A 23951-nucleotide genomic window follows, 5' to 3' on the forward strand; every position below is an offset into this window, starting at 1 on the left:
CACCCCTCGGGCAGATTTTCCGCTCTACCACCAACGCGCGCACAAGGAAAGAGGAGGCGCCGTTGCGGAGAGAGCGCGAGCGCGCACGCGGCGGCAGCAGCCTGCCTGCCTGCCTTCTGCGCGCTTGCGCAGTTTGTCCTTCCCCTCCATTCTAATTCCCCCTCCCCTTCCTCCGCGGTTACTTCGTCCGTGCGGTGTGGGGGGAAAGGAAAAAAACCACACACCACCACCACGATGAGGGACCGAACGCACGAGCTCGGAGAGGTGAGACTTCGCGCCCCCTCCCACGCACTCTTCTTCTCGCGCCTGGCCACGCCCACAACGGTCGCTTGCGCGCCTCCCTTTTCCGTTCGTGCCTCGCGCCTCTGGCTACTCTTGCTTCATCCCCCCCCCCTTGCTGGCTGTTCCTTCGCGCCCCCCCCCCCATGTTTTGCTCTTCTTATACCCTTGCTCTGTGGTGACACAACCCTTTATTTCCACCCACCCACCTTCCTCCTTCCGAGTTGCCCTCCTGCCCCTGACCCTGTTTCTGCATCCCCTTCTCACTTTCCCTCACTCACTTACCATCATCTGCTCGCCCCATTGCTCTTCTGCACCCCCCACCCCAATATAAAATGCTCCAAAGATTCCACCCCCCCACGCAAGCAGCCCACACACCTCCCCACCCCTAGAAGTAACCACTTTAAAAACAAACGCAAAAAAAAAACCACTGGCCCTCTCTCTGCCAGCCCCTTGAACAGTGGCCTGGGATGCAGAAATGTTAAGAGGTGGAGCTGTTCCCAACGTTGCATGTTTTCATGCCAGGAAAGCTTTGCCTGCTAAACACTTCTTTGCCTCAGGGAACTACTATTCATAAGGACATGGTCTGCAAAAGGAAGAAAGTGATGGGCCTCTCCATTGCCACCTACTGTCACCTCTTTTTCTGTCCCCCTCCCCTTTATTTGCTTTTTAAAAATATGCCCTTCATGCTGACATCACTTTTTGAGCCAGGTATCATTTCTGCCTCCCTTCTCCTAGACTGCTTCCCAACCCCACAATATATCCCTGAATTTTCCTCCCATTGCCCCCTCATATTCCCCTGTTGACATTTATTTAATTTATTTGTTTTATCATTTATATCCCCCCCTCTCTCTCCCTCTGAGGAGCCCAGAGTGGTGTACGTGCTTTTGTTTATCCTCATGACAACCCGGTGAGGTAGGTTAGGCTGAGAGATGAGTGACTGGCCCAGAGTCCCCCTGTTTGGTGGCTCAATGGGAACTTGAATGCTGGTCTCCCTGCGCCTCGTTCAATACCACCACCCCTCCTCAAGATGGAGAAGGTGGTCCCTTTAATCTTTTCCTCATCACCCTTTGTTTTCTTTACAAGGCTTTCTTTCAGCCTCCCTGTCCTCTTTCCAGATAACATTCTGCAGAGAAGTTGGGGTGGAGTCCATTTGGGACTTAACCAGGGATTTCCAGAGAACTGAAAAAGGAATTGCTTCCAGTTGGCAAGGCAGTATTGCACAAACACTGCACCCAGAGCAAACAACAAACTGGGTCCACTTCTCTCTAGCTCAGGGAGAGAAGTGTGGAATGGATGGGTGACAGTGTGCTTGCCTTCAACTGGGGAGATGTAGATTCAAAACCTTGCTCAGCCTTAGGGTTAGCTCTGGGCCTAACCTATTTCACAGGTTTGTTAAGAGGATAACCTGGGACAGCCCACATGGAGGAAGGGCAGGACAGAAAGGTCATGTTGTAGATACAATGTAACTGATGGTGTGAGGGAGATGCATGACTTAAAAATGCAAGGTAGTTTAATGTATTTGTGGTTGGTGAGGGAAATGGAGAGACCAACTTTGAACATGGTTTGTAGAAAGATTGTACATGACTCAAAAGTAACCTCTCATTCGTTTATGCATTATATCCAAGAGACTTGTAAGGTCCCAGTCTTGGGGGCTGGATTTATATTGCTGGTATTTGTCTTGCATTGTGAACTCTGATTTATCCTTTAGCATTCCTTAACTCTTGTGTATGTATCAACATGATGCTAAAAGAATAATATACTTTTAAAATATCTTAACCAATTTGTTTAAAGAGGCTTTTTCTTGTCTTATTGCAACTTGTATCTGGTGAGTTTTTAAATTATTTTGTTTATCTAGTTTTAATTGGATTCTGTTTAGTTATATTTTTTGATTGTATACAGATGGTTTTGTTTTGTTCTTGTGAGCTTCCCTAAGCAGTACTGTACTGTAGGGACAGGAGACAAAACATTTTAAATAAATACATACTTCTAGTCTTGGGTTTTTAAAGGATTTCGCTTCTCTGCCCTTAACTATATGTCCTCTGATATCCCAGTGTTGGTCAGTGCTGTAGAAAATCCAGATTTAGAAGATGCATTGTCTTCTTCACCTGAGCACTGTCGGCATCAGTCTCCCACAGTACTTGCAAGAAAGGAAGCTATGGCGGTTTCACACTAAGATGCAAAATAGCTTCTAGCTTTGTCTACCGAGGAAAAAACAACCTCTCATCAGATTTAACACAGGAAGGAGAGAGCTGGCATGTCTGTCTGTGATAGTATGCTCTTTAGACTCAACCCCACCAAATTAAATGGGTGGATTATAACCTGTGGTAAAGTGTAATTAACTAAAGCTTGTAGCTCTAGTTAAATAGTAATAATATTCCCAGCACCTTGGTAGATGCATCTGATAAAGGAGGCAATTGGCATTTGTAAGCTTATGCCACAATTACATTTATTAGTTTTGAAGATGCCATCACAATCTGGAATTATGTTTCTCTGAAATCTACATTTGTTTATAATTTCTTCTGGGCCTATATGTTGGAATGTCTGCATCCTGTAGGAAATTCTGCAACCTTCATGATAGAATTTTTCTTGGCATAGATTTGAATAATGCAGATTTGTCTACATGCAAAATACAACTGCAGCAAGCTGGCATGGAGCATTGGGACTTATTTGGTTGCTGCATCCCCAAAGCTCTTGGAGGGAAAGCTAGGGTTTGTAGTCTTGCTTTTCCAAGGCAAGGTCTAAATAATTTTGCATGTAGAGAGAGAACTGTTTTAGGGGTGTGTCCGAACCGGTCCGGCGGCCATTCTAAAGAATGGCCGAACTGCCGGACCGGTTCGGCCCTGGCTGGTTCGGGTCCGGGTGGAGGGTATTGCTTTAAGGGCAGGGAGGGCTTACTTACCCCTCCCGCCTGTTTGTCCCCTCCAGCGCCCGTATTCAACAGAATAACGGGGTGCTGGAAACCCGCCCCCCCCCCGCCGCGGGCAGATTTGGCCAAAAACTAAAGGTACAAATGCCGCCGCCGTCGCCCGCCAGCCCTCCCTCCCTCCAAGCTGCCCGCCCGCCCGCCCAAGTCCTCACCTGATCTCTTTGAAAAAAACGAGAGGAGCTAGTGAACAAAGCTCCTCTTGTTAGGGAGTCCTGTAGCATACTGAAGAAGCTTTGCGCGCGCGCACATGCGCGCGCCACAAAGTACGCCGACCGCCGGAGGCCCGGTCTACCCGCCGGGAAAAGGCCGGGTAGACCGGGCCTCTGATCGCCTGGTCTACCCGGAGAGCAGCTTTGTTCGCTAGGAGAGGAGCTTTGTTCGCTAGCTCCTCTCATTTTTTTCAAAGAGATCGGGTGAGGACGCGGGCGGGCGGGCAGCTGGGAGGGAGGGAGGGCTGGCGGGCGACGGCGGCGGCATTTGTACCTTTAGTTTTTGGCCAAATCTGCCCGCGGCGGGGGGGGGGGGGCGGCTGGTTTCCAGCGCCCTGTTATTCTGTTGAATACGGGCGCTGGAGGGGACAAAGAGGCGGGAGGGGTAAGTAAGCCCTCCCCGCCCTTAAAGTAAGGCCCCCCTTCGGTGCCGGTCCGGACTGCTCCGGACCGTGCACATCCCTAAACTGTTTCTCCTTCTCTTACAACACTTGAACTAGGGTCATCCCATGAAACTGATTGCCAAAAAATATAAGACCAACAAAAATAAGCACTTCTTCACATAGTGCATAATTAGTCTATGGAATTCTATGGGACGTGGTGGTGGCCACCATCTTGGGTGGCTGGGGCATGCAGATACAACTGTTGATACTAGCTCGGCTTATGCTGTGTCACTATTTAAGCAACCTTTAATGTTGGATTTTATTCATTTTTATGACACTTTTATAACACATTCAATCTACAATAAATAAAATCTGGTCCAAGAGGAGCATGGTTTCTCCACTGTGCTGCTTTCCCCTGCAATGCAAGTGCAGTAAGTGCTTTCTTGGACATATCTGCTCTCATCCTTGTACGTCTCTCTTTTTTTCTAGAAAAATGACGACTCGGACAGTGAAGGGGCTGAAAACATTGCTCTGGTCATGCGCCCAGGATCAGCAAAGCCCACTGAGTCCCCAGAACCCACTGATGAATTTTTCCAAATGGTATTTAGGGTTTTCTGAGTGCTTGGGATTTGAATATACCTATCCTGCTTGTTTGTGAAAATGTTTATACAACCTATCAGTACAATAGGCACTGCTTTCATTCTCCCGTTAAAATATCTTCCTCAGCTTCTGACTTCTCTATTTGTCATGCTTCTCTCAATGTGATTGGCTAATCTGTTCTGATGTCACAGTAGGCATGGGTGGGCAGGCAAAGGGATTCATGCCCTTCTTTCAGGTGCTGTTGGATTAGCTGCTCTGATGTGTCAGAGGGTTCAGGCAGCCTTGGACCACACAACTGAGGAATGTGGAGGACCTGAGATACCTTAGAACTTGAATTTTGGCATCTATGAACCATTTTTGGTCAATTAAGCTGCATAACTATTGCCTCCATTCAAGCAGTTTCAGGGTTTGTGGGGGGAACAGACAGACGACACTTTCTACTTAATTTAATTAGATAAAAGTTGGCTGTGCTGGTAGTTTCATACTAGATGACTTTCATACTTGAGAGGTACATTTTAATTAGCAATCCGATTGGTTGGCTTGGGATGATGATGTTGGAGGTCCCTGGTGTGGAAAAGCATCTCTTCTGGGATACTATCAGACAGTACCCAAAACAGACAGTCTGGGGGATAATAGGATACTATATTAATGTTGTCAGAATTTCTAAATTTTCCGAATGATAAGGTCAGAATTCAATAGCTGGTCTCAGGCCTTCTCCTCTCTTCTTCAGACGCGTGATATCCGTATGGCCTTGAAGACTCTGGAAAGAAAAGTGAGCGACCTAGAAATGCATCAGACTACGATTTTGGCTGCACCACTCCCCGAAGATAGTAAGTTTGTTTATAACTTTTGCGGGTTGGTTGGTTGGATGAAAGGGCAGAAATTGTGAGCTGGGGAAGGCAAATCTGGACAGAAGAGCTCTGGTAGATAATAGGCAGAGGAGTGTTGGGTTCAAGTGAGATTTCAAGCAGTGGTAAGGTAAAGTGTGCCATCGAGTCCATGTCAACTCCTGGTGACCACAGAGCCCTGTGGTTGGCTTTGGTAGAATACAGGAGGAGTTTACCATTGCCATCTCCCCCACAGTATGAGATGATGCCTTTCAGCATCTTCCTATATTGCTGCTGCCCGCTATAGTCTGGGAAACATACCAGCGGGGATTCGAACCGGTAACCTCTGGCATTTCCCCGCTATGCCATTAGGTGGCTCTTCAAGCAGTAGTATAAATGTATAAATACTATTTCTCTTCTGTGGAACTCAAAGCGGCGGAACGTTCCCAGGTAATCTAAGCAGTGGCCTGACCTAGCGAGGTGGCGGGTTCATGTGCCTTCAGGTTATGCCCTGTACCACATCAGTTTATACTGTCTTAGTGTACATGGTGCCTTACAGAACTATAGGCAACGCAGATATGTCCTTGCTTCCAAGGAGCTTATAACCTAAAAGACAATGGGAAAACAATAGAAAAACAGAGAGATGAAGATACAGAGAGAAGACTGTGAGCCAAGTCTTTTATCTTGGGGGCCAAGATAAAATGTGGTCCAAGGCTTTTACATGTCCTTAAAGCTTGATTACAGTTAAGAATGTGGATTAAGAGACTATTTCAAAGAACGCACTGGAAAGGTACATTTTGAGAAGGGATTTGAAGAAACAGTAAAAGATGATTTTGCATATATATTTTCAGGGAGCATGTATATAGGATGCAAGGGAGAATTGACAGAGTCCTTTAAGGGATCAGGAGACCTGTCGGCTGAGTGTGGTAGGATTAGAGAAATAAATAGGAATATATATACTGAGAATCCAAGAGCTGAAAGATCTGGTGTGGCAAGACCCTGGATAGCTTTCAAAGTAAGGACATGGAGTTTATGCTAAATATGAAAGTGGTAGAAAGCCAGTGAAGGGATCTAAGGAGAGGAGGTGTGTCATCAGAGAGATTGGAAGACTGAATAATTTTGGCTGGCAGTGAAGTTTTGGGTGAAGATGAGAGGACTGAGGAGTGAGAAAGAGACTGGAGAGGAGAAGTTTGCAGTAATTGAGGTAGCAAATGGATTTTAGTGGAGGGGATGGAGAGGGACAGTCTTTGCACCAGAAGCAGCACAACATGGCAGTTGATTGAATGTGGTGAGCAAATGCTATCCCTGTTCTGCTGCCAGAAAGGAGAGGACCAGCAGAGATTGAGTACAAAAGGTTTGCATGAGTTGGATGGTGAAGAAGCATATCTGAGATATATAGACCCATTCCCCCGTAAGAAAAGAAAAAAAAAGAAAGCTTCATGCAGTTGCCCCCTAACTTTCCTGTGACCATATACCCCTTGACTTTTTAACCTTGTGTTTCCAGGCATGAAGCAAAATCTACAAAAACTACGTGAGGAGATCAAGGAATTAGCCAAAGATATCCGGGCTCGCCTGAAGAGTGAGTGTGGAAGGTCTTTTGTGATTAAAAGGGAGGGGGCTGTATGTCAAGCTTTCTGGGCTCTGTTGTTCACGTCAAGGAAGGGTCTCCAATGGGCTGGATCAGGATGAGATGAAAACTAGGACTCATTCCAGTCTCTAGCTCCAAGAAGAATCGGCATGTCTTATTGTAGCCTTTTTAAAATATATATCTATATATATTAGGAATTGAGCCTAAGAAAGATGAGGAAGATGAGAACAGAAACTCCATCAACAACCGTATGAAGAGGACCCAGGTGAGATGGAGACTGACTGGCTAGCTTGGTCCCTTAGGAGGAGGTAAGTGAGTTGTGTTTAACCCTTTATTTCCATTTCTGTTCATATCTCAGCATGGTATCCTGTCCCAGCAGTTCTTGGATCTTATCAACAAATGCAACTCAACACAGTCAGAGTACCGAGACCGGAACCTGGAACGCATCAGGCGACAGCTTCAGATTAGTGAGTGTCTTTGCTTGTTTCTGACCAGCTCCAGAGAGAGCTGCATTTTAACACTGAATGAGTAATCTCTGCATCTGCAGAGTTGCTACTCTCGCATTGCCCCCAGAAGTCCTGGAAACAAGTAAAAGGACCAGCTTTAGGGTTGACAGAGAGATTGTCTTGCCCAAAGCTGTGTGGTTTGCTTCATGATAAGGAATCTCCCATGCCCTAATCTAATGTGTTGGTAACCCTACCATACTCCTGTTTTTGAGGGTGGATTGTGTGGAAACCTTTGAGTTAATGCACGAAGCATGATGGTATGGCTGTTTATGTTCCTGGCATATCATATAAGTGGTATCTGATACTTTTTTCTGATCTTTAAAAAAGCAAATTTCTAACTCTTAGGGTTGCAGAGGAAAGATTGAAAATTTATGGACTGTGTCTGGTGCCAGTTCAGAAGACAAGGGGGACAGGTAAATTAGGTGCTTCAGCAAATAGACTTTAAATGATGCTTTTTAGCACTTCTATCCTTCTCTGAATAGCAGAAGCAGAACAAAATATTATTAATATTATTTATTCTATTTCTATACCGCCCTTCCAAAAATGGTTCAGGGAATTACACAGAGAAATAATAAATAAATAAGATGGATCCCTGTCCCCAAAGGGCTCACAATCTAAAAAGAAACACAAGATAGACACCAGCAACAGTCATTGGAGGTACTATGCTGGGGGGTGGATAGGGCCAGTTACTCTCTCCCTACTAAATAAAGAGAATCATCACGTTGAAAGGTGCCTCTTTGCCAAGTTAGCAGGGGTGACTGCAAAAATATGCAAGATAAATAAGCATTCACACTTTTGCATAATATTTTAGGTATCAAATCTTCCTTTGTTATGTAGAAGATAGGTTATGTTGGCCCCTTTTTTAAAGACATGGAATATACATAGCCTTGGTTTGGGCATAGGCAACTTGACAGCAGCATATTAGTGAAGTACACAGAATTGCTTCCCCCTCAAGGCAAGTGTGTGATCAAGACTCATGAAATTCACTGCGTGACTCTGGGCCAGCAACACTTCTAACGTACTTCACAGGGTTGTTGTGAGGAGAAACATCACAATGTACACCATTCTGAGCTCCTTGGAGAAAGAATGAAATATAAATGTGATTCCCAGGCCTGCAGAAGTGTGTCAAGGTTACCTGTTTAAATCACTGCTGGGCATATCCAGTTGAAGCTTCCCTTTTCTGTGTGTGTTTGCAGGTGTGAGCATGTCCAAAGAAGGGCCATAGCTGCTCACATTTACGAGAAAATGACTGTGAACTGGCCCTGAGAACACTGCTGTGGAGCACTTGAGCCCAGCAACTCTCCTGTGCTGAACACTATTTAAATTCCCAAGGCTCAAGAAAGTGTGATTGCTCTTGTCGCTGTGTCACATGACAGGAGAGTAGTGGTCAAGTTTTACCAGAATTCTGCTGGTCTTTCTGAGGAAAAAAATTGTCATATTCTCCTCCTGTGACTAATTTCAGATGTGAAGTTAGCAAAGCATGGGAAGAGTCCCTGCTTCCATTTTCCTCTGGATGACATACAGAGTATGGTCAGGAAGCCTAGGGCCCAAAAGAAGAGGGTAGATGAGATATGTAGTTACTCATTCAGTGCCTGGAGATCTCATTAGTTCGAGGAGGCTGAATTTCCCAAAAGGTTGGCTGCATTCCAACAGGCAGACTTTTCTTTCTGAAGAAATTTTAAAGGATTTCTGCGGGGGGGTGGCGGCGGTGGAGAGTACGTCCTTGGTTTTAAATTCTTCCCCCTCACAATTGGTGTCTTAAATCCTTAAAAGCCTCCTGCTCTGTCTCAGAATGTGCAGCTTTATAAAAAGCTTTAGTGACGTACTGATAGTTTTACACTAGCCAAGTCGTTTTCCTGTGGCAAGGGATAGCAACTGCCTGTCATCCTAAAGGAAGATGACCTTGAAAGCTGAGAGAGTTGGAAGTAAGCTGCACGAACACACTTGGCTTGAGGTTTCACAACCGAAATGAGTGGATGGTGTAGGGAGAGAGCTTTTTCGATTCCTTCCCTTCGAGCAGCCCAGCCAGTCCAAAATTTTACAAAACAAATCGTTATCTAAAATGCCTGATTGGCAGTTTCTGCTAGTCTCCAATAGCAAATAAAGATGGTTTGCCCTAAAGTGTAGATGAGGTGAAAATCCAGAAAGACTATTCTGTGTTCTTCCATCAAGTAGATTCAGAAGCTTAAAAGAGTATGAATTGTGTTCAGTGTTGAATTGTGGTAGGGTCAGTTGTGAGGAGTCCAAAGGAATCTCAATGAAATGCATTAACTACATAAGAGAGCCCTGCCAAGATTCCTGCTAAACTAAGGACTGTTTGTGTGCACAATGTGCTCCATCCATATTTAAGCAGAAGCAAGCTAAGAAGAGTCAGATCACAAGCTCTAGCTGGTGATTTTAGTTGCATGTTGCTTCTCTGTGTCTTCTCTGGATCCTCCCATACCACAGAAGAAAAATATGAGTGGCATGGAGCCTGATTTCACATCCTGGAGAGCTCACTCGCCCTAGTCTTGTATTCTGCCTTTAGTGAGTGAGCTGTTTGTTAGCTTCCATTTTTGCCATGAAATGCTCTCTATTTAGCTGTAGAGAGAAACCTACAAATAAGTTAGTAATTTTTGTAAAAAAACAAACCTGAATTTTAGAGGTTCTTGCCAGGGATAATTCAGTAACCAACACATGGTGATCCATCATTCAGCACCAATCCCATGCCCCTTTAAAACATGTTGACCTCCACTTGCTTCTCACTCCCAATGGTCTACATGCCTTTTCCAGTTTGTAAAACAAAGTTGAAACATATATCTAAATATGGAAGAGATGACACTAAACTACCTAGAGCAGTGTTTTTTCCAAGCAGGTTTTCACAGAACGTTGAAAGCTTTATTTTATGTATTTATAGCCCAACGTTTTGTTCCAGGGAAGTTTATATAAAGAATATAAGAATATATATCAGAATATATATTATATAAAAATATATATATCTTTATATAAACATAAAATATAAAATGTTAACTAAAAAACCCTCAGAATGTGTGTTTTGTTGATTGCATAGTGTTTTGTGCACAGACTGTTTAGGTTCTTGGGGCACTCCTGCAGTGGAGGAGGGTATCCTCAGATGAATTGTTCCACCCCTTGAGACGGTGCCAGTCGGCTTCAAGTGCTTTCCCTTAATACTCAGGAGGAACCAGCCATGCCCACAGTTTGGTCCTGTCCTGCTTCATGGGTGGGTTTCTGATGGTTCTCCATCAGCTCCAGCCTTTCAGCAGCTTAGTCTACATCTTCGTATCTCTACACCCCACCCCTCCCTTCCAATGGACTAGGTAGATAGGGCAGGAAGAGAGGATTTGATGGCTTGCTAGAGCTCTCTGGCTTGATAGCCACCTGCATACTCAGCAGCATGGCTGCAACACAGATGGATCTCACGCCTCTCAATGAGACTGTCTTCCTGATGACCCAACTCCTTGCCCAAGCAAGCAGTCTCGTGGGGACTCTCATCCAGCCCCACCCAAAGCTGGATACAGCAGAGATCCAGGAGGAGATGGCTTTTCGGCCAAAGGCCTTCCATGCCAGCACAGCCTTTTCTCAATCCCCATCCAGGGCCGTCCCTCAACATGACTCACCTGCAAGATCTTCTGCCACACCTGCACCCCAGGTGAGGCTATATGAAGCGCTTCCAACATATAGACCTGCATACTCGATTATGCCATGCCCCAATCTGTTTGGGGTATCATTCATGCTGAATGACAAAGATCTTTGGAAAGAAAAACATTTTGTTCTGCTGTCATGAGGCTCTAGAGCTTGCCTCAAGACCTCATAGATTTTCTTTAGATCCCCTTAGTTGATGGCCCAGTTGCTGCATTTGTCTCAGGCACTATTGTCTCCAAAAGTGGGACCGGTTTGTTGAAAAATCGTGATGACAATTAATGTGATCTCCTTTTCAGAGAGTCATGCAATGCTACAGCAGTTGCCATGAGCAAGTCCCTCTACTAGGGACATCAACATGACCCTCCAGTGTCTCAGAATGTCCTCCAGTGCATCAACGACCATGGATTTATGGCCAACAAATCAAAGAACTTACTGATGCCCACACAAACGATACAGCACCTGGGGATGGCCATCAGTATGAAGTCCAGCTTTGGATCTCTCCCACTGAACAGAGAGAAGATACCTTCAAGCCAGCTGTGGGAATGTAAAAATCCATCCCGACTGACCTTCTCATGTTCTTGAGATTCCAGGGCTCTATGACAGCCTGCCTGGATTGTGTTCCCTGGGCCAGAATTAATTCCCACCTCCTACAATGGCGGCTTCTCCTCTGGGAAGACCAGATAACTTCACAGTCACATGTGAGCCCTTACCTCTCACTGGCCTCATAGCTTGCTGTATCCCTTCCCTCTGGCCCTCCTGGTGAGGGTCCTTCAAAAATCAGGGAAACCACAGCAGAGGTGGTTCTAATTGCTCCCCAGTGGCCACAAAGTCCTTGGACCTAATTCCTCTGTCAATAGAAAGTCCTCTCCCATTCCCCTTTGTTCCTGAACTCACTCTGGGGCCCATCGTGCATTCAGACCCATTGTTGTGCAGCTGTCTGCCTAGAGGCTGAATGGGGTGCCTTGATGCCTCTGGGCTAGAGTGCTGGATACCATTATGACATCTCAAAGAGCATCAAAAAATTGTGTGTATCAAGCCACATGGAAGGCATTTACACTCTGGTGTCAGCAGACATCTGTGGTAACGCCAGGAGCTGCAGTGGATAAGGTGCTAGTATTTTTTACAGCATAGCCTCGCTGTGCCCAAACTGTGAAGCAGCAGATGGCTGCAGTTTTCTCTATTGAATGCCAGACAGGTTCCCATCTTCATATTAAGCACTTCCTCAAAGCATTTCCCTTCTGTAACCTTCATGCACAGATACCCAACCATTAGATCTTCATTGCGTTTTCCAGTCCTTGACAAAACTACCATTTAAACTGCTTCATAAAGCTGTTGGCTTAGAAGGTCCCCTTCCTAGGAGCAACCAAATCAGCTCGTTGGGTTTCAGAGCTTGGGGTTCTCATTAAGGAAGAAGTTGTTTGGTTTTTCAGGACAGGGATGTTCTTTGCACAGATCTGACATTCATATCCAAAACTAATTCTCTTTTTCCATTGGACCCAGGAGTTGTTTGCCTTTGTTCTTTCCAAATCCTGGACATCCAAAGGGGCAGGTGGGGTGTGTGTGTGTGTGGCATACTCACAGTGTTAGACACGTGGTCAAGATATACCTCATGTGCCTAAACTTTGAATCCTGTGTATAATTTCACCCAGCTCCTGTAGGAAGAAAGGTGTCAACTTCCTTTCTGGCTCCTGACCTTCATGGCTTCTGACCTGTTGATTCCTTAAGGATTAACAGGTCATTCTGCCCTCAGTGTCTGCATCTCAGCACCTTTATTCACGTAGTACCAGTGCTGGACGTTTGCATCAGGTCTTCAGAATCTCCATCATGTGGCATTATAAACTGAACACTTTGGAATCGGCAGATGCTTCTGTTAGCAAATGGGTGCTCCAAAGCATGGTTCAGATCTAAATGTTATCTTGGGGGGCGGGGGCAGTGGCTGCTCTTCCTGCTTTTAGATACCCCAACGAAGGATACCATCTACCACTGCAGGAGAATAGAATGTTGGGACTTACTTGATAAGTGTTTCTCTACTGTGCAACAGGTGGTATCCTACCTGCTCAATCAGTCCTTCTTGTCTTGTATTTTTTCTGTCTTTGGATGGGCTTTCTCAGGATTGTCTCCTTTCTCCCAGTTGTGCTTTGTTTTTGTTTATCAGCAGATTCTGGGGGATCCTTTATTTCCCTCTTACTGTATGTATGTTTCATGTTTTTTTTCTATTTTAGTCATAGTTGTATGGCACCTTCTCTGTCTATAACTGGGGGTGTGGCAGGCTCCATCCAAGTATTAAAGGGAAGATATTTAAGTTGATTGGCTCTGTCTTATGGAGTGAGTGGAAGGCAGCAACTGGTCCAAGGAGACCCTTCTTTCCATTGCAGGGAAGAACTTACCAAGTAAGGCCCAGTGTCCTGTTTGGTAGGCTGAACTCTCCCTACAGTGATGCAGTGTACCACTAGAGGGTGTTGTGGTGCCATAGCAGGTTATTTGGCCACAGTAATTCAGAGTGACCCCTGAGCCCTATTTTGGGAGGTGTATAGTGCTTCAGACTAAATAGACTTGGTATCTTGGGATTCTCTGCTGCTGGAGTCCAAGGGCGTCTCACATGTGGGTTATGTGATCTCATGTGACCAGGTTATGCGATTCCATGTGATCCAGAGGCAGGACTAAGTTAATTAGTTTTGAAGAGCTAACCCACCTCAGTTCTTTTAGTCCTGCAAGACTCCAAGCAGCTGCTTCCCAACTCTCCTGAGTTTTTCTCTCCTTCCTGCTAACTTGGCCTCCGCTTCTCAGCCTACCCCCTGCCCACCACCTCTTCTGCCCTTCTCCCTTCCTATCTATACTGCATGGAAAGGGTTGGCAGGGTACTCCATATTAGAGTACTGAGGGGGGAGATCAATTCAGGCCATCTCTTGGCTTTCAGAGCTGCCGTGAGGCCCCCTACAGAGAAGACTTAGTCGGCAGCCTCCATTTTCAGCTGCAATGCTCTGTAATGCACTGCCACCGCCAGTCAGCTGTTCAGCATTCCGGAGCTGCAAACAGGGCCAGCGGCCATTGCGGAAGGCAAGGAAGTGGCCCAAGCGTAGACTCTGTTGCCCCTTCCAGCCCTACCTGTCGACCGCCAGCAGAGGTGGCATTCCCACTACCCCCGCACACCCATCGAGGCCTCGTGGGGCTTGCGGAATGCCTTGTGGGCCCAATCCCACTGGCAATGGTGTCTTCTGGCCAGAAGGCCCCCAAGAAGATGCAAAGTAAGGCAGGGACAGCACCTGAGACCATGGCAGCGGGCACTTCTCTTACGAAGCAATTGCCCCCCACCTCTGGTGGTGATGAGGAGCTCGGCTACGACTGGCACATCTGAATTGGTGAGCTCGGCCCATGATGAGTCTACTGAATCTGCTGCTCCCCCCACACTGGGTCCCTGAAGGTCATCTGGTTTGACCCCGAATTTAACCACAACCCAGTCTTTAACTTAAATGCCTGGGGATGTGCCACCTACCTGGGGGTCATGGTTTGCAGACTTATTGGCAAGTTCCTTTAAGAAATATGATAAATTGAAGTCCAAAAAGGGAAAAAGAAAGAGCATGTGAAAAAGTCTAAAAAAGCCAGATCTAGGTCTAGACAGAGGGAATGCAGTGTGCACTCATCTGAGCTCTCTGATCATGGCTCCCCTAACCCCAGAGTACCAACCCCAAGGAGTATGGGGGCCATACCCACCAAAATCCCTCAAGACACCCCTCAAGGATCTCCTCTTGAGCCCATTCCAGTCATTCCTTTAGAGGATGACCCTACATTTCCACTGGGTGAGGGAGATCCTGAGCAACCAAGATCTATGGGTGAATGGTCTGATAGCCAAGAGCCAGAGTCCTCAGAAGCACCCATCAGAATTTTCCAAGTGGTAGATTTGGTGCCCCTCATGTCCAAGACCATACACGCCTTAGGTCTTAGCCTGCCCACTTCTCAAGAGGCTCAGCTAACCGGGGAAAGCACCCTGGTGTGTCCTGGGGCAAAAGACCTCTAATATGGCTCTCCCACTCCCCAAACAGTTTGTGGAAGCGGTTGAAAGACAATGGTCCCTGTCCACCTCAAAAAGGGCTAGTGCGGTGGCTAATAGACTTTATACCTTGCAGTAAGAGGGGAGTGAAATCTTCACTACACCCCCTACGGATGCATTGGTCGTCCAACTTATTTCCGGCTCAGTTCTGGCCAGGAACGGGGAGTCAGCCCTTAACCACGGACAAATGCTTGGAAGGGGCCCTCAAATGTACAAATGAATTAACAGCTTTGTCAACGAGGGTCTCAGCAGGCCCTGGTGGCAAGAGCGTTTCTAATCTGGCTGGATTACTTAATCCAGGATACGCCCTCGGACCCAGCCAGACTGCACCAAACCCTATTAAAGCTGCACAAGGTGCAAGCATTTATATCAGATGCTACTCTTGACTGCCTGCGTTCTGCATCTAAAGCAGCCAAATCCTCAGTGGTAGGCCGCTGCAAAGTGTGGCTGAAGTACTGGCAGGTAGACACTGCATCAAAGACCAACCTAGCCGCAGTTCCTTATAATGGTGATAAGCTGTTTGATGACACGGCCTTAAATGACATCTTGGTGTAGTCTAAAGATAAAAAGAAATCCATACCTACTGCATTAAAAAAAACCACACAACTCAAAACAAAAAACAGGACCATCCTCAAGGAGGGTGTTCTTTTCAGTCCTTTTGCTCCTTTCACTCCCCCTTGGAGGCCAAGACAGGGGCTTCAGATCCCAGTGTCCCTACTGGGGTAGGTCTAGAACAACCAGGCGCTCCTTCAGAAATAGGGCCTTTTTCACTGCCCAAACATGCAGTCCAAACAACAGGCATGACGGGGTGGGAAAGGTGCCCCTCGGTGGTTGCCTCTCCTCTCTCTGGCGCATCTGGGAGGCTACCACATCATACCAGTGGGTGCTCTCCACCATCAAGGATAGCTACTTCATAGAGTTGACCAGCCGACCGCACAGATTCTTACCCACCCCGACCTCCTGACGCCAGCAAAAACATCAAGTTCTACAGGAGGCGATTTGCCATATCCTGGCAATAGGAGCCATGGAATCCGTCCCACTACAACAGCAAGGCTCAGGGGTTTACTCCATAATATTCACCGTACCAAAGGAGGACGGTTCCCTGTGGGCCATGTTGGCTTTGTACAAAAATGCACCTTTTGGATGGAGTCCCTGAGATCCATCATGGAGGCACTCCACCACTTGGACTTTCTCATGTCCATCATCCTCAAGGAGGCTTATCTTCACATTCCGATCCACCAGGACAGTTGCCACCTCCTGCGTTTCCTGTACTTAGGGGTGCATTACCAATACGGAGTGCTCCTGTTTGGTCTCTCATCGGCTTAACGCATATTCACAAAGGTCTTGGCACCTTTGATAGCACACCTGCGGCTCAAGGGTGTGAGGATTTATGAGTACTTGGGACTATCTACTAGTCAAATCTACAAGTCAGACAGCCCAGAAGGACCTACAGGCCACCCTTCGGGCCCTCAACAGTCATGGGTTCCGATCAACAGGAAAAAGAGCCAGTTACATCCAAGGCACCAGATTCATTATCTGGGAGTGTTCATAGACACTCAGCACAACAAGCTATTCCTCCCACAGGAATGCAGACAAGCCCTGGAGACAGAAGTCCACAAGGTCTTGAGTTCAGAACTTCCGTACCTGATGTCCCTATCCAGGCTTCTAGGCCTGATGGTAGCAACCTTGGAGTCAGTCCCATGGGCCCACTTCCACCTGAGGCCTCTGCAGTGGTTCCTGTTATTTTTCCATGCGGACATCACAGTGAAGTCTGACAGGCAAGTAACCCTGACACCATCAGTAGGACACTCCCTACACTGGTGGATTGCTTCTCCCCACTTGTCAGTGGGCAAAGGGTTCCTGGATCCTCCCAAGATCATAATCACCACAGATGCCAGCAAGAGGGGCTGGGGAGCTCAGTCCCTACACTGGTCTGCTCATGGCAGGTGACCGACACAGGAATGCCAGCACAGCATCAACTGGCTGGAACTCAGAGCCATCCAATTAGCACTATGGGAATTCGAATCCATGATTCTCCTCCGCCATGTGCTCATCTGCACAGACAACACCATGGCAAAAACACACATAAATCACCAAGGGGGAACAAGGTGCAGGTCCCTGCAAGTGGCAACAGTCCTACTATTTCAATGGGCGGAACACCATGTGGCATCCCTGACAGCCCACCATGTTCAGGGCAACCTGAACATGGTAGCAGACTGACTGAGCCTCTCGGACCTGCTCCTGGGGGAATGGCATATCAACCCAGAAACATTCCAGCATATCATGGAACACTTTGGCCTTCCAGCAGTAGATCTCTTCACAACCCCAACAAACGCACAAGTTCCTAGCTTCTTCACGAGGTTCCCATGTCACCAGGCAGAAGCAATAGACACACTCTCATTCCAATGACTGGAAGACTTCCTGTATGTGTTTCGTCCCACTCCATTCCTGGCATGCATGCTGCACAGAGTCAAGATTCAGAGGGCACAACTCATCCTAGTGGCCCCATTTTGGCCCAGGAGACTGTGGTTCACAGAACTCACCAACCTGGCCACTCAACCGCATCTGATGCTTCTTGTCACACCAGATCTTCTTCAACAAGATCCAGTATGTCATATAGATTCAGGCTGGTTAAAGCTGGTCGCCTGGAAACTGAACGGCGCATCCTAGGACAACATGGCTACTCGACCACAGCCTTCAATACTTTGTCAGCATCTAGACAGTTGTCCACCAACAAGATCTACCAGTATTCATGGAGAGTCTTCTTACGATAGTCAGCACGTCACGGAGTACCCAGGGGGTCCACCACCATGAAACACCTGTTGCAATTTCTGCAAGACGGACTGGATAAGGGACTGTCCGCAAATACCTTAAAATGCCAAGCCACGTCCTTAGTGGGCCTCATCTCAGGGACATCAAAGAGATCCATGCAGTGCCATACTCACCTAAAATGTTTCCTGGAGGGTGCTATCCTGCTGTTCCCTCCAGTAGTCCATCGTTTTCCCAACTGGAACTTACATACCGTTCTTAAGGCTCTCCAGGGTCCTCCCTTCGAACCCCTCTTCTCAATTCCATTACGCATACTCTCCTTCAAATTGGTGTTCCTCGTCACCATTACCTCTGCACGCAGGGTGTCTGACCTCATGGCCCTCTCTATACATGAAAACCTTTGTATTTTTTCTGAAGACTCTCTGAAACTGATTCCAGACCCCTTTTTTCAATCCAAAGTGGCTTCTCCTTTTCATATGTCTCAAGATATTATTTTGCCCTCTTTTTGTCCAAAGCCGGTCCATCCAGCGGAAAAGGCCTGGCACAAGCTAGATGTGCGCAGGTGCCTTAAACTTTACATTAAGAGAACTAATGTAAAGAAAACTAATGTCTCTCTTTGTTTTTTGCCTACGAATCCCAAATTCTCAGGGTACCCACAAAAATTCTTGCCCATTCCATGAGGTCTTCAGCAGCCTCAACTGCTTTTTCAACCAACGCCCCTGTCCAGGATAACTGCAGAGCAGCCACCTGGCAGGCACCTTCCACGTTCACTAAATATTATAAATTGGATGCCTTTTCCTCTGCTCAGGCTGTTTTTGGGAGGTGCGTCCTACAACAGGTCCTTCCTGCACAGTAAGTGCCTGGTTTCCCCCCCACCCCACCCCAGTTGGTTTTAGGGCTGCAGTATGTCCACACACGTGAGACACCCTTGGACTCCAGCAGCAGAAAACGGAGCATTGATCACTCACCATGAATGCTCCTTCTTGCTGCTGGGTCCAAGGGCGTCTTGACCCGCCCTTGATGCTGGCGTATACTGTCCAGGAACCAGGGGGTCATAGTCTGCAAATTTTTCTGAACTTATTTTATAGTATTTTTTATTATTGACCACATTACCAGACAGAAATAGCGGCAGTAATCTGGTCTGGTTGTTGGTTGACATGTTGTTGTTCCTAGTTTCTACCAGGTTTTTAGTGTTTGAAGTACCTATCGCATCTTGGCCTAAAAGAACTGAGGTGAGTTAGCTCCTCCCAGCCTCAAAAGCAAAACTAATTAACTTAGTCCTGCCTCTGGAGTCACATGGGATCGCATAACCCACATGTGAGATGCCCTTGGACCCAGCAGCAAGAAGGAGCCTTCACGGTGAGTGACCAATGCTCTGTTTAGTTCCAGGATTGGGCAGGTACTGTAAGGGTTTGTGCAGGGATGCTGACAGCAAGGACGCCTGGTCATTTGTTTTTTGTTCTAACTGTAGAGCAGAGCAATTCTGCTCTGTGCTGAGTGTGCGCTCTTCATTTCCCTTCAGCTGGCAGCGGGGTGGTGTCAGATGAAGAGCTCGACCAGATGCTGGAGAGTGGTCAGACTGAGGTGTTTGTCTCCAATGTGAGTACCAGTAGGTGGGGCATTTGGAGTGGGGAAACAGGGAAGGGCATGGATTCTCCGAGGGAGAACACTTAGCCTCCTGTGTCACCTCCACACAGATCATGAAGGACACGCAAATGACGAAGCAAGCTTTGAATGAAATTGAGACGCGGCATAGTGAAATACTTAAGCTGGAGCGCAGCATCCAGGAGCTGCACGAAATGTTCATGTTCCTGGCCACAGAAGTGGAGCTACAGGTATGAAGCAGAGGGGTGTTGGGGTTCCCTCTTTTTCTACTTTGACTTACCATCAGCTTATTAACCTCTCCCCCTGTTGGTTTTTTTCCTTAGCATGTAGACTTCCTATTTGTGCTGTCTGCCAGTTTTGACTCTCAATTGATAGGGGGTTAGTTATATTAGGGTCACTAGGGTTTGAGGACATACAGGTGAAACTCGGAAAATTAGAATATCGTGCAAAAGTCCATTAATTTCAGTAATGCAAATTAAAAGGTGAAACTGATATATGAGACAGACGCATTACATGCAAAGCGAGATAAGTCAAGCCTTAATTTGTTATAATTGTGATGATCATGGTGTACAGCTCATAAAAACCCCAAATCCACAATCTCAGAAAATTAGAATATTACATGGAACCAAGAAGACAAGGATTGAAGAATAGAACAATATCGGACCTCTGAAAAGTATAAGCATGCATATGTATTCAGTACTTGGTTTGGGCCCCTTTTGCAGCAATTACTGCCTCAATGCGGTGTGGCATGGATGCTATCAGCCTGTGGCACTGATGAGGTATTATGGAAGACCAGGATGCTTCATTAGCGGCCTTCAGCAGTTCTGCATTGTTTGGTCTCATGTCTCTCATCCTTCTCTTGGCAATGCCCCATAGATTCTCTATGGGGTCAGGTCAGGCAAGTTTGCTGGCCAATCAAGCACAGTACACTGTATACTTTTCAGAGGTCCAATATTGTTCTATTCTTCAATCCTTGTCTTCTTGGTTCCATGTAATATACTAATTTTCTGAGATTGTGGATTTGGGGTTTTCATGAGCTGTACGCCATGATCATCACAATTATAACAAATTAAGGCTTGACTTACCTCGCTTTGCATGTAATGCGTCTGTCTCATATATCAGTTTCACCTTTTAATTTGCATTACTGAAATTAATGGACTTTTGCACGATATTCTAATTTTCCGAGTTTCACCTGTAATCTGCTATGGCGCAGTTGTATACGCATTCCCTTGCTTTCCTCTTGTGTATTTGTTAATTTCCTCTTGAGCATTACTGTTTGACTACATATTTGTGCTTTTTCACTCCAGTGACCCCAAACACACCCAATACCATTTGTCCACCCATAATGTTGCTTTTTAGTCCCCCTTCTTTATTTCTTTGGCAGCCTGCTCTCACCCAGAGTCAGTTGTCTGTCTGTTCACCTATTCACCTCAGAGGCTTCTCCTTACCTGAACATCACCCTCATCCCCTTTGACTGGCTTTAGGGAGAGATGATTGACAGGATAGAGAAGAACATTCTGGACTCTGAGGACTATGTGAAGAAAGGACAGCAGCATCTTGATACGGCCCAGAAGAACCAGAAGAAAGCCCGCAAGGTAAATTGCTTGTGCTTGAACATTATTTAGGAGGAATTTCCTCAGAATGAGGAGATGTCTTGAGCATCATGCCTACCTGTAATTTCACCATGCAAGTGCAAACCTCAGCATCCTGAAAATCTCTAGTTAAAGTTTGTTTCACTTATGTGGGGGAAGAAAAATCAAGTTCTGTGTCTTATGATTATAGAGAAATGTTTGAGAATGTGGTCAGCATCTCAGAATCTGGGAAGAGGGAGGAGGATTAGAGGAGGGCTTCTAATGGTCAGGGACCTTCAGTGCTTTGTATAGTTTCTTGTTTTTCTTCCCCATGGCTAACGGAAGGAAAATAAATATAGCAGGAGTAGAGAGCCCTCTGGGGCTTCATCCCCATCCTTCTACATCACGCCTCTTTGCGTGTTCTCTTTGCTTTTGGTCTCTGTAGAAGAAATTCATGATCATCATCTGCCTGACAATCACAGCAGCCGTCGTCATCGCCATCATCACTGTAACAGCTTTACTTGGCTAGAAGGGCTTCTGAGTCTGCCTCTGTCTTCACGCGTCATTGTCAGAGCCCAACGGTATGTACAGCAGTTAACCTATAGGAGTGGCTGGATCAGACCAAGGTTTGAGCAGAGACCCATTAACCAGCTGCACCTGTTGGGATTCATCCCTCAAAAATACACTCTCTTGTACAGGGAATATAGCATTGACTTAGACATCTTACCCATGGCCATGCCATGCTTGTGGTAGTTCTTATACACTTTTGCAGTGATGCCTTGCTGCTCTTACCCTGGATCAAGGGTGGGGCTTGGTCATCAACTTTTTCTGACATTGCTGGGCCCACGTTACACATCGAGGCCAGTATATTGCTGCTGATAGCTAATGGATGCTGAGGAGGAAGGCACTGATTGCTTGAGCATCTTCTGCCTCTAGCAAGGGCACCTGGACAAAGACCTTGCAAGTGTTGCCTGGGCCTGTTGATCTGGTGGGGTGGGGAGCACTCCCATTGTCAGTGAAGCTCCGCAGTTGGGGTCTGATGTGAGGAGTGATAACTAGACCCCTTCCTTGTGTGTTGACCTCTTGTTTTATTTTCAGTCTCTGACTTCGTCTCTGTTCTGGAACTTCTGCTCCCACGGGAGGCCTTTGCACTGATAGACGGCTGGTGGAGACACCTCATGCCTTCGTCCAGTATTGAAAGCACAAGCTGCCTGTGGCTGCCTCCTTCCCTGTTGCCCAGAATCAAGAATCCCTGTAACTCTTGAGGTCTAGAGCAAAGCCTATGCTGTGGCCTTGGCTTTTGCCTTCATGATTTGTTCTCTCTTTTTGGGTGGGTTGTAGAATGTTTGTTCTCCTCAGTGCATTATTTGGTCTCAACCCATCCACACATGAACGATTGTGTTCTGTCTCAGCCGCTTCTTTTACAATGCCTTAGTAGATTCCCCCACCCACCTCCATTCCTCATGCACTCAGGCAGAGTATAATCTTGAGCCAGCCCCCTCATCCTGGTCAGGCAGCTGTTGTCCTTCTGTGCACTTTTTCTAGTCACTGCCTCAGGCAACTTCCTCCACCTGCCATATTTCTTTATCTCACTTCCTGCCCTGTCATTTTTAATAAAGTTGCCATCTCCCCACAAAGGGCATTGTGTGCCTTTACTTAGAGAGCAAGGGGGCAGGTGATATTCTGATATTCTTCAGGGAGGACGAGGCTGGGTGCTTGACCCCTCACACCCCACAGATGATCCAGCCTTTCCTGATGTGCCTATGAGGGAAACAGTGGAGTCCTGAATCTGTAACTGAGTCAATGTGTAGGGTTTTTGAAGGAGCCCTCTTGACCTTCAATAGAAGCATGAGGCCTGTGACTGAAGCAGAGGCTTACCAGCCAGAACTGCTGGTTCCATAGTTGGTTAGAATAGTGGCCTATTGGATTTTGCCATGCTGTGTTCCTACTGCCTCCACATTTAAAGTCATGGCCTTTTCTCTGCCTGCCTCCCTCTGTCTCCTTTGTCTCTTTAAGTGGTGTTTTCCATTTTCTGTTATCCCCTATGCCTGTCATCCCACGTGTCTTGGGAGTTGTGTGCACACACATCCCTTCATGAGCCTGTGCCTCCTCTCCCATTTGTTGTTTGGATCTGTTTGTCCTCCTTTTTCCAATGGATTGGACATCCCAGTGTCAGTCTAGATGGATTGGGCTGAAGCCACTTAAGCACCGTCTTTGCCCCCCGCCCGCCCCAGAAAACCAAATGCAGGCCTGCCTTGAAAGCATTACCAAGACACTGGGTTGGCTCAAATTCTTGTGGTGGGGCAGGGGAAAGAGACAGAGACCGACCAGGTTATAGCAAAGGAATAACGGCCAGGATATTTGAGGGGCTTTTGTCCTCTGTTCTAAGAGAATTGGGTAGGGAAATCATGGAAGGAATAGAAGCCAGAACCTATTTGGATGTGCTCCTGAAAATTTGATATTTTATTACTTTGGGGGAAAGCAAAGTATCAGAGCAAAGCATTGAGCAAAATGTTCCAGTTGCCTTGGAGATTGAATGTATTAAAAAAACAACAGCCTGACTCAAATTATTTTGTAATATAAAAATAAACACACTTTTAAAAATGTTTGAAAAGCAGTGGTCACATTATTCTACCCAGTGCGTCCTTTCCCAAGAGAGGTGCTGGGGCTCAAGCCTGGACTGAGGCCAACTGGCCAGGCTTGAGGAATCCAGGTCCTTGCTCTGAAATGGAGGGCTCTGAGGCGTGGTAACTGAGAAAGGAGGGAGAGGTGCCTGCCCACCACAGGACTTCCTGCTTTGCTCCAAGCCTCAGCTGTGATTTTGGAATTCGTTTCTGGGCATGAGGCCTGGTACAACCTCTGTCCTAATTCAACACTTATGTGTGACTGATGACATTACTAATAGTTGTGTCTGCCTTCAGAAGCTGTAGATTCTGGAGTGATTCCCCCCCCCCCGCCCCGCTGCTGCTGTTGAGATGTTAATCTACATGTAAGC

General features: G+C 46.7%; 1 protein-coding gene across 3 annotated transcripts; it reads left to right on the plus strand.

The window, feature by feature from the left end:
* The first annotated feature begins 4 nt into the window (after positions 1-4).
* Positions 5-23562, plus strand: STX4 (syntaxin 4). 3 transcript variants are annotated; one of them, XM_053264975.1, is made up of 11 exons: positions 17-264; positions 4290-4400; positions 5131-5230; positions 6732-6806; positions 7010-7080; positions 7174-7282; positions 19303-19379; positions 19478-19615; positions 20870-20980; positions 21402-21537; positions 22055-23562. In XM_053264975.1, the coding sequence occupies exons 1-10, from the start codon at positions 235-237 to the stop codon at positions 21483-21485; spliced, it is 906 nt and encodes a 301-aa protein (XP_053120950.1). In that variant the 5' UTR covers positions 17-234; the 3' UTR covers positions 21486-21537; positions 22055-23562. The 3 variants fall into 3 exon arrangements, with proteins under 3 accessions (XP_053120952.1, XP_053120950.1, XP_053120951.1); XM_053264976.1 differs by lacking the exon at positions 17-264 and adding an exon at positions 445-1194; XM_053264977.1 differs by lacking the exons at positions 21402-21537; positions 22055-23562 and having other exon boundaries at positions 5-264; positions 20770-20887.
* The last annotated feature ends 389 nt before the right edge of the window (positions 23563-23951 follow it).

This window comes from Hemicordylus capensis, chromosome 6 (assembly GCF_027244095.1).
Source record: "Hemicordylus capensis ecotype Gifberg chromosome 6, rHemCap1.1.pri, whole genome shotgun sequence".
Classification (NCBI taxonomy): Eukaryota; Metazoa; Chordata; class Lepidosauria; order Squamata; family Cordylidae; genus Hemicordylus; species Hemicordylus capensis.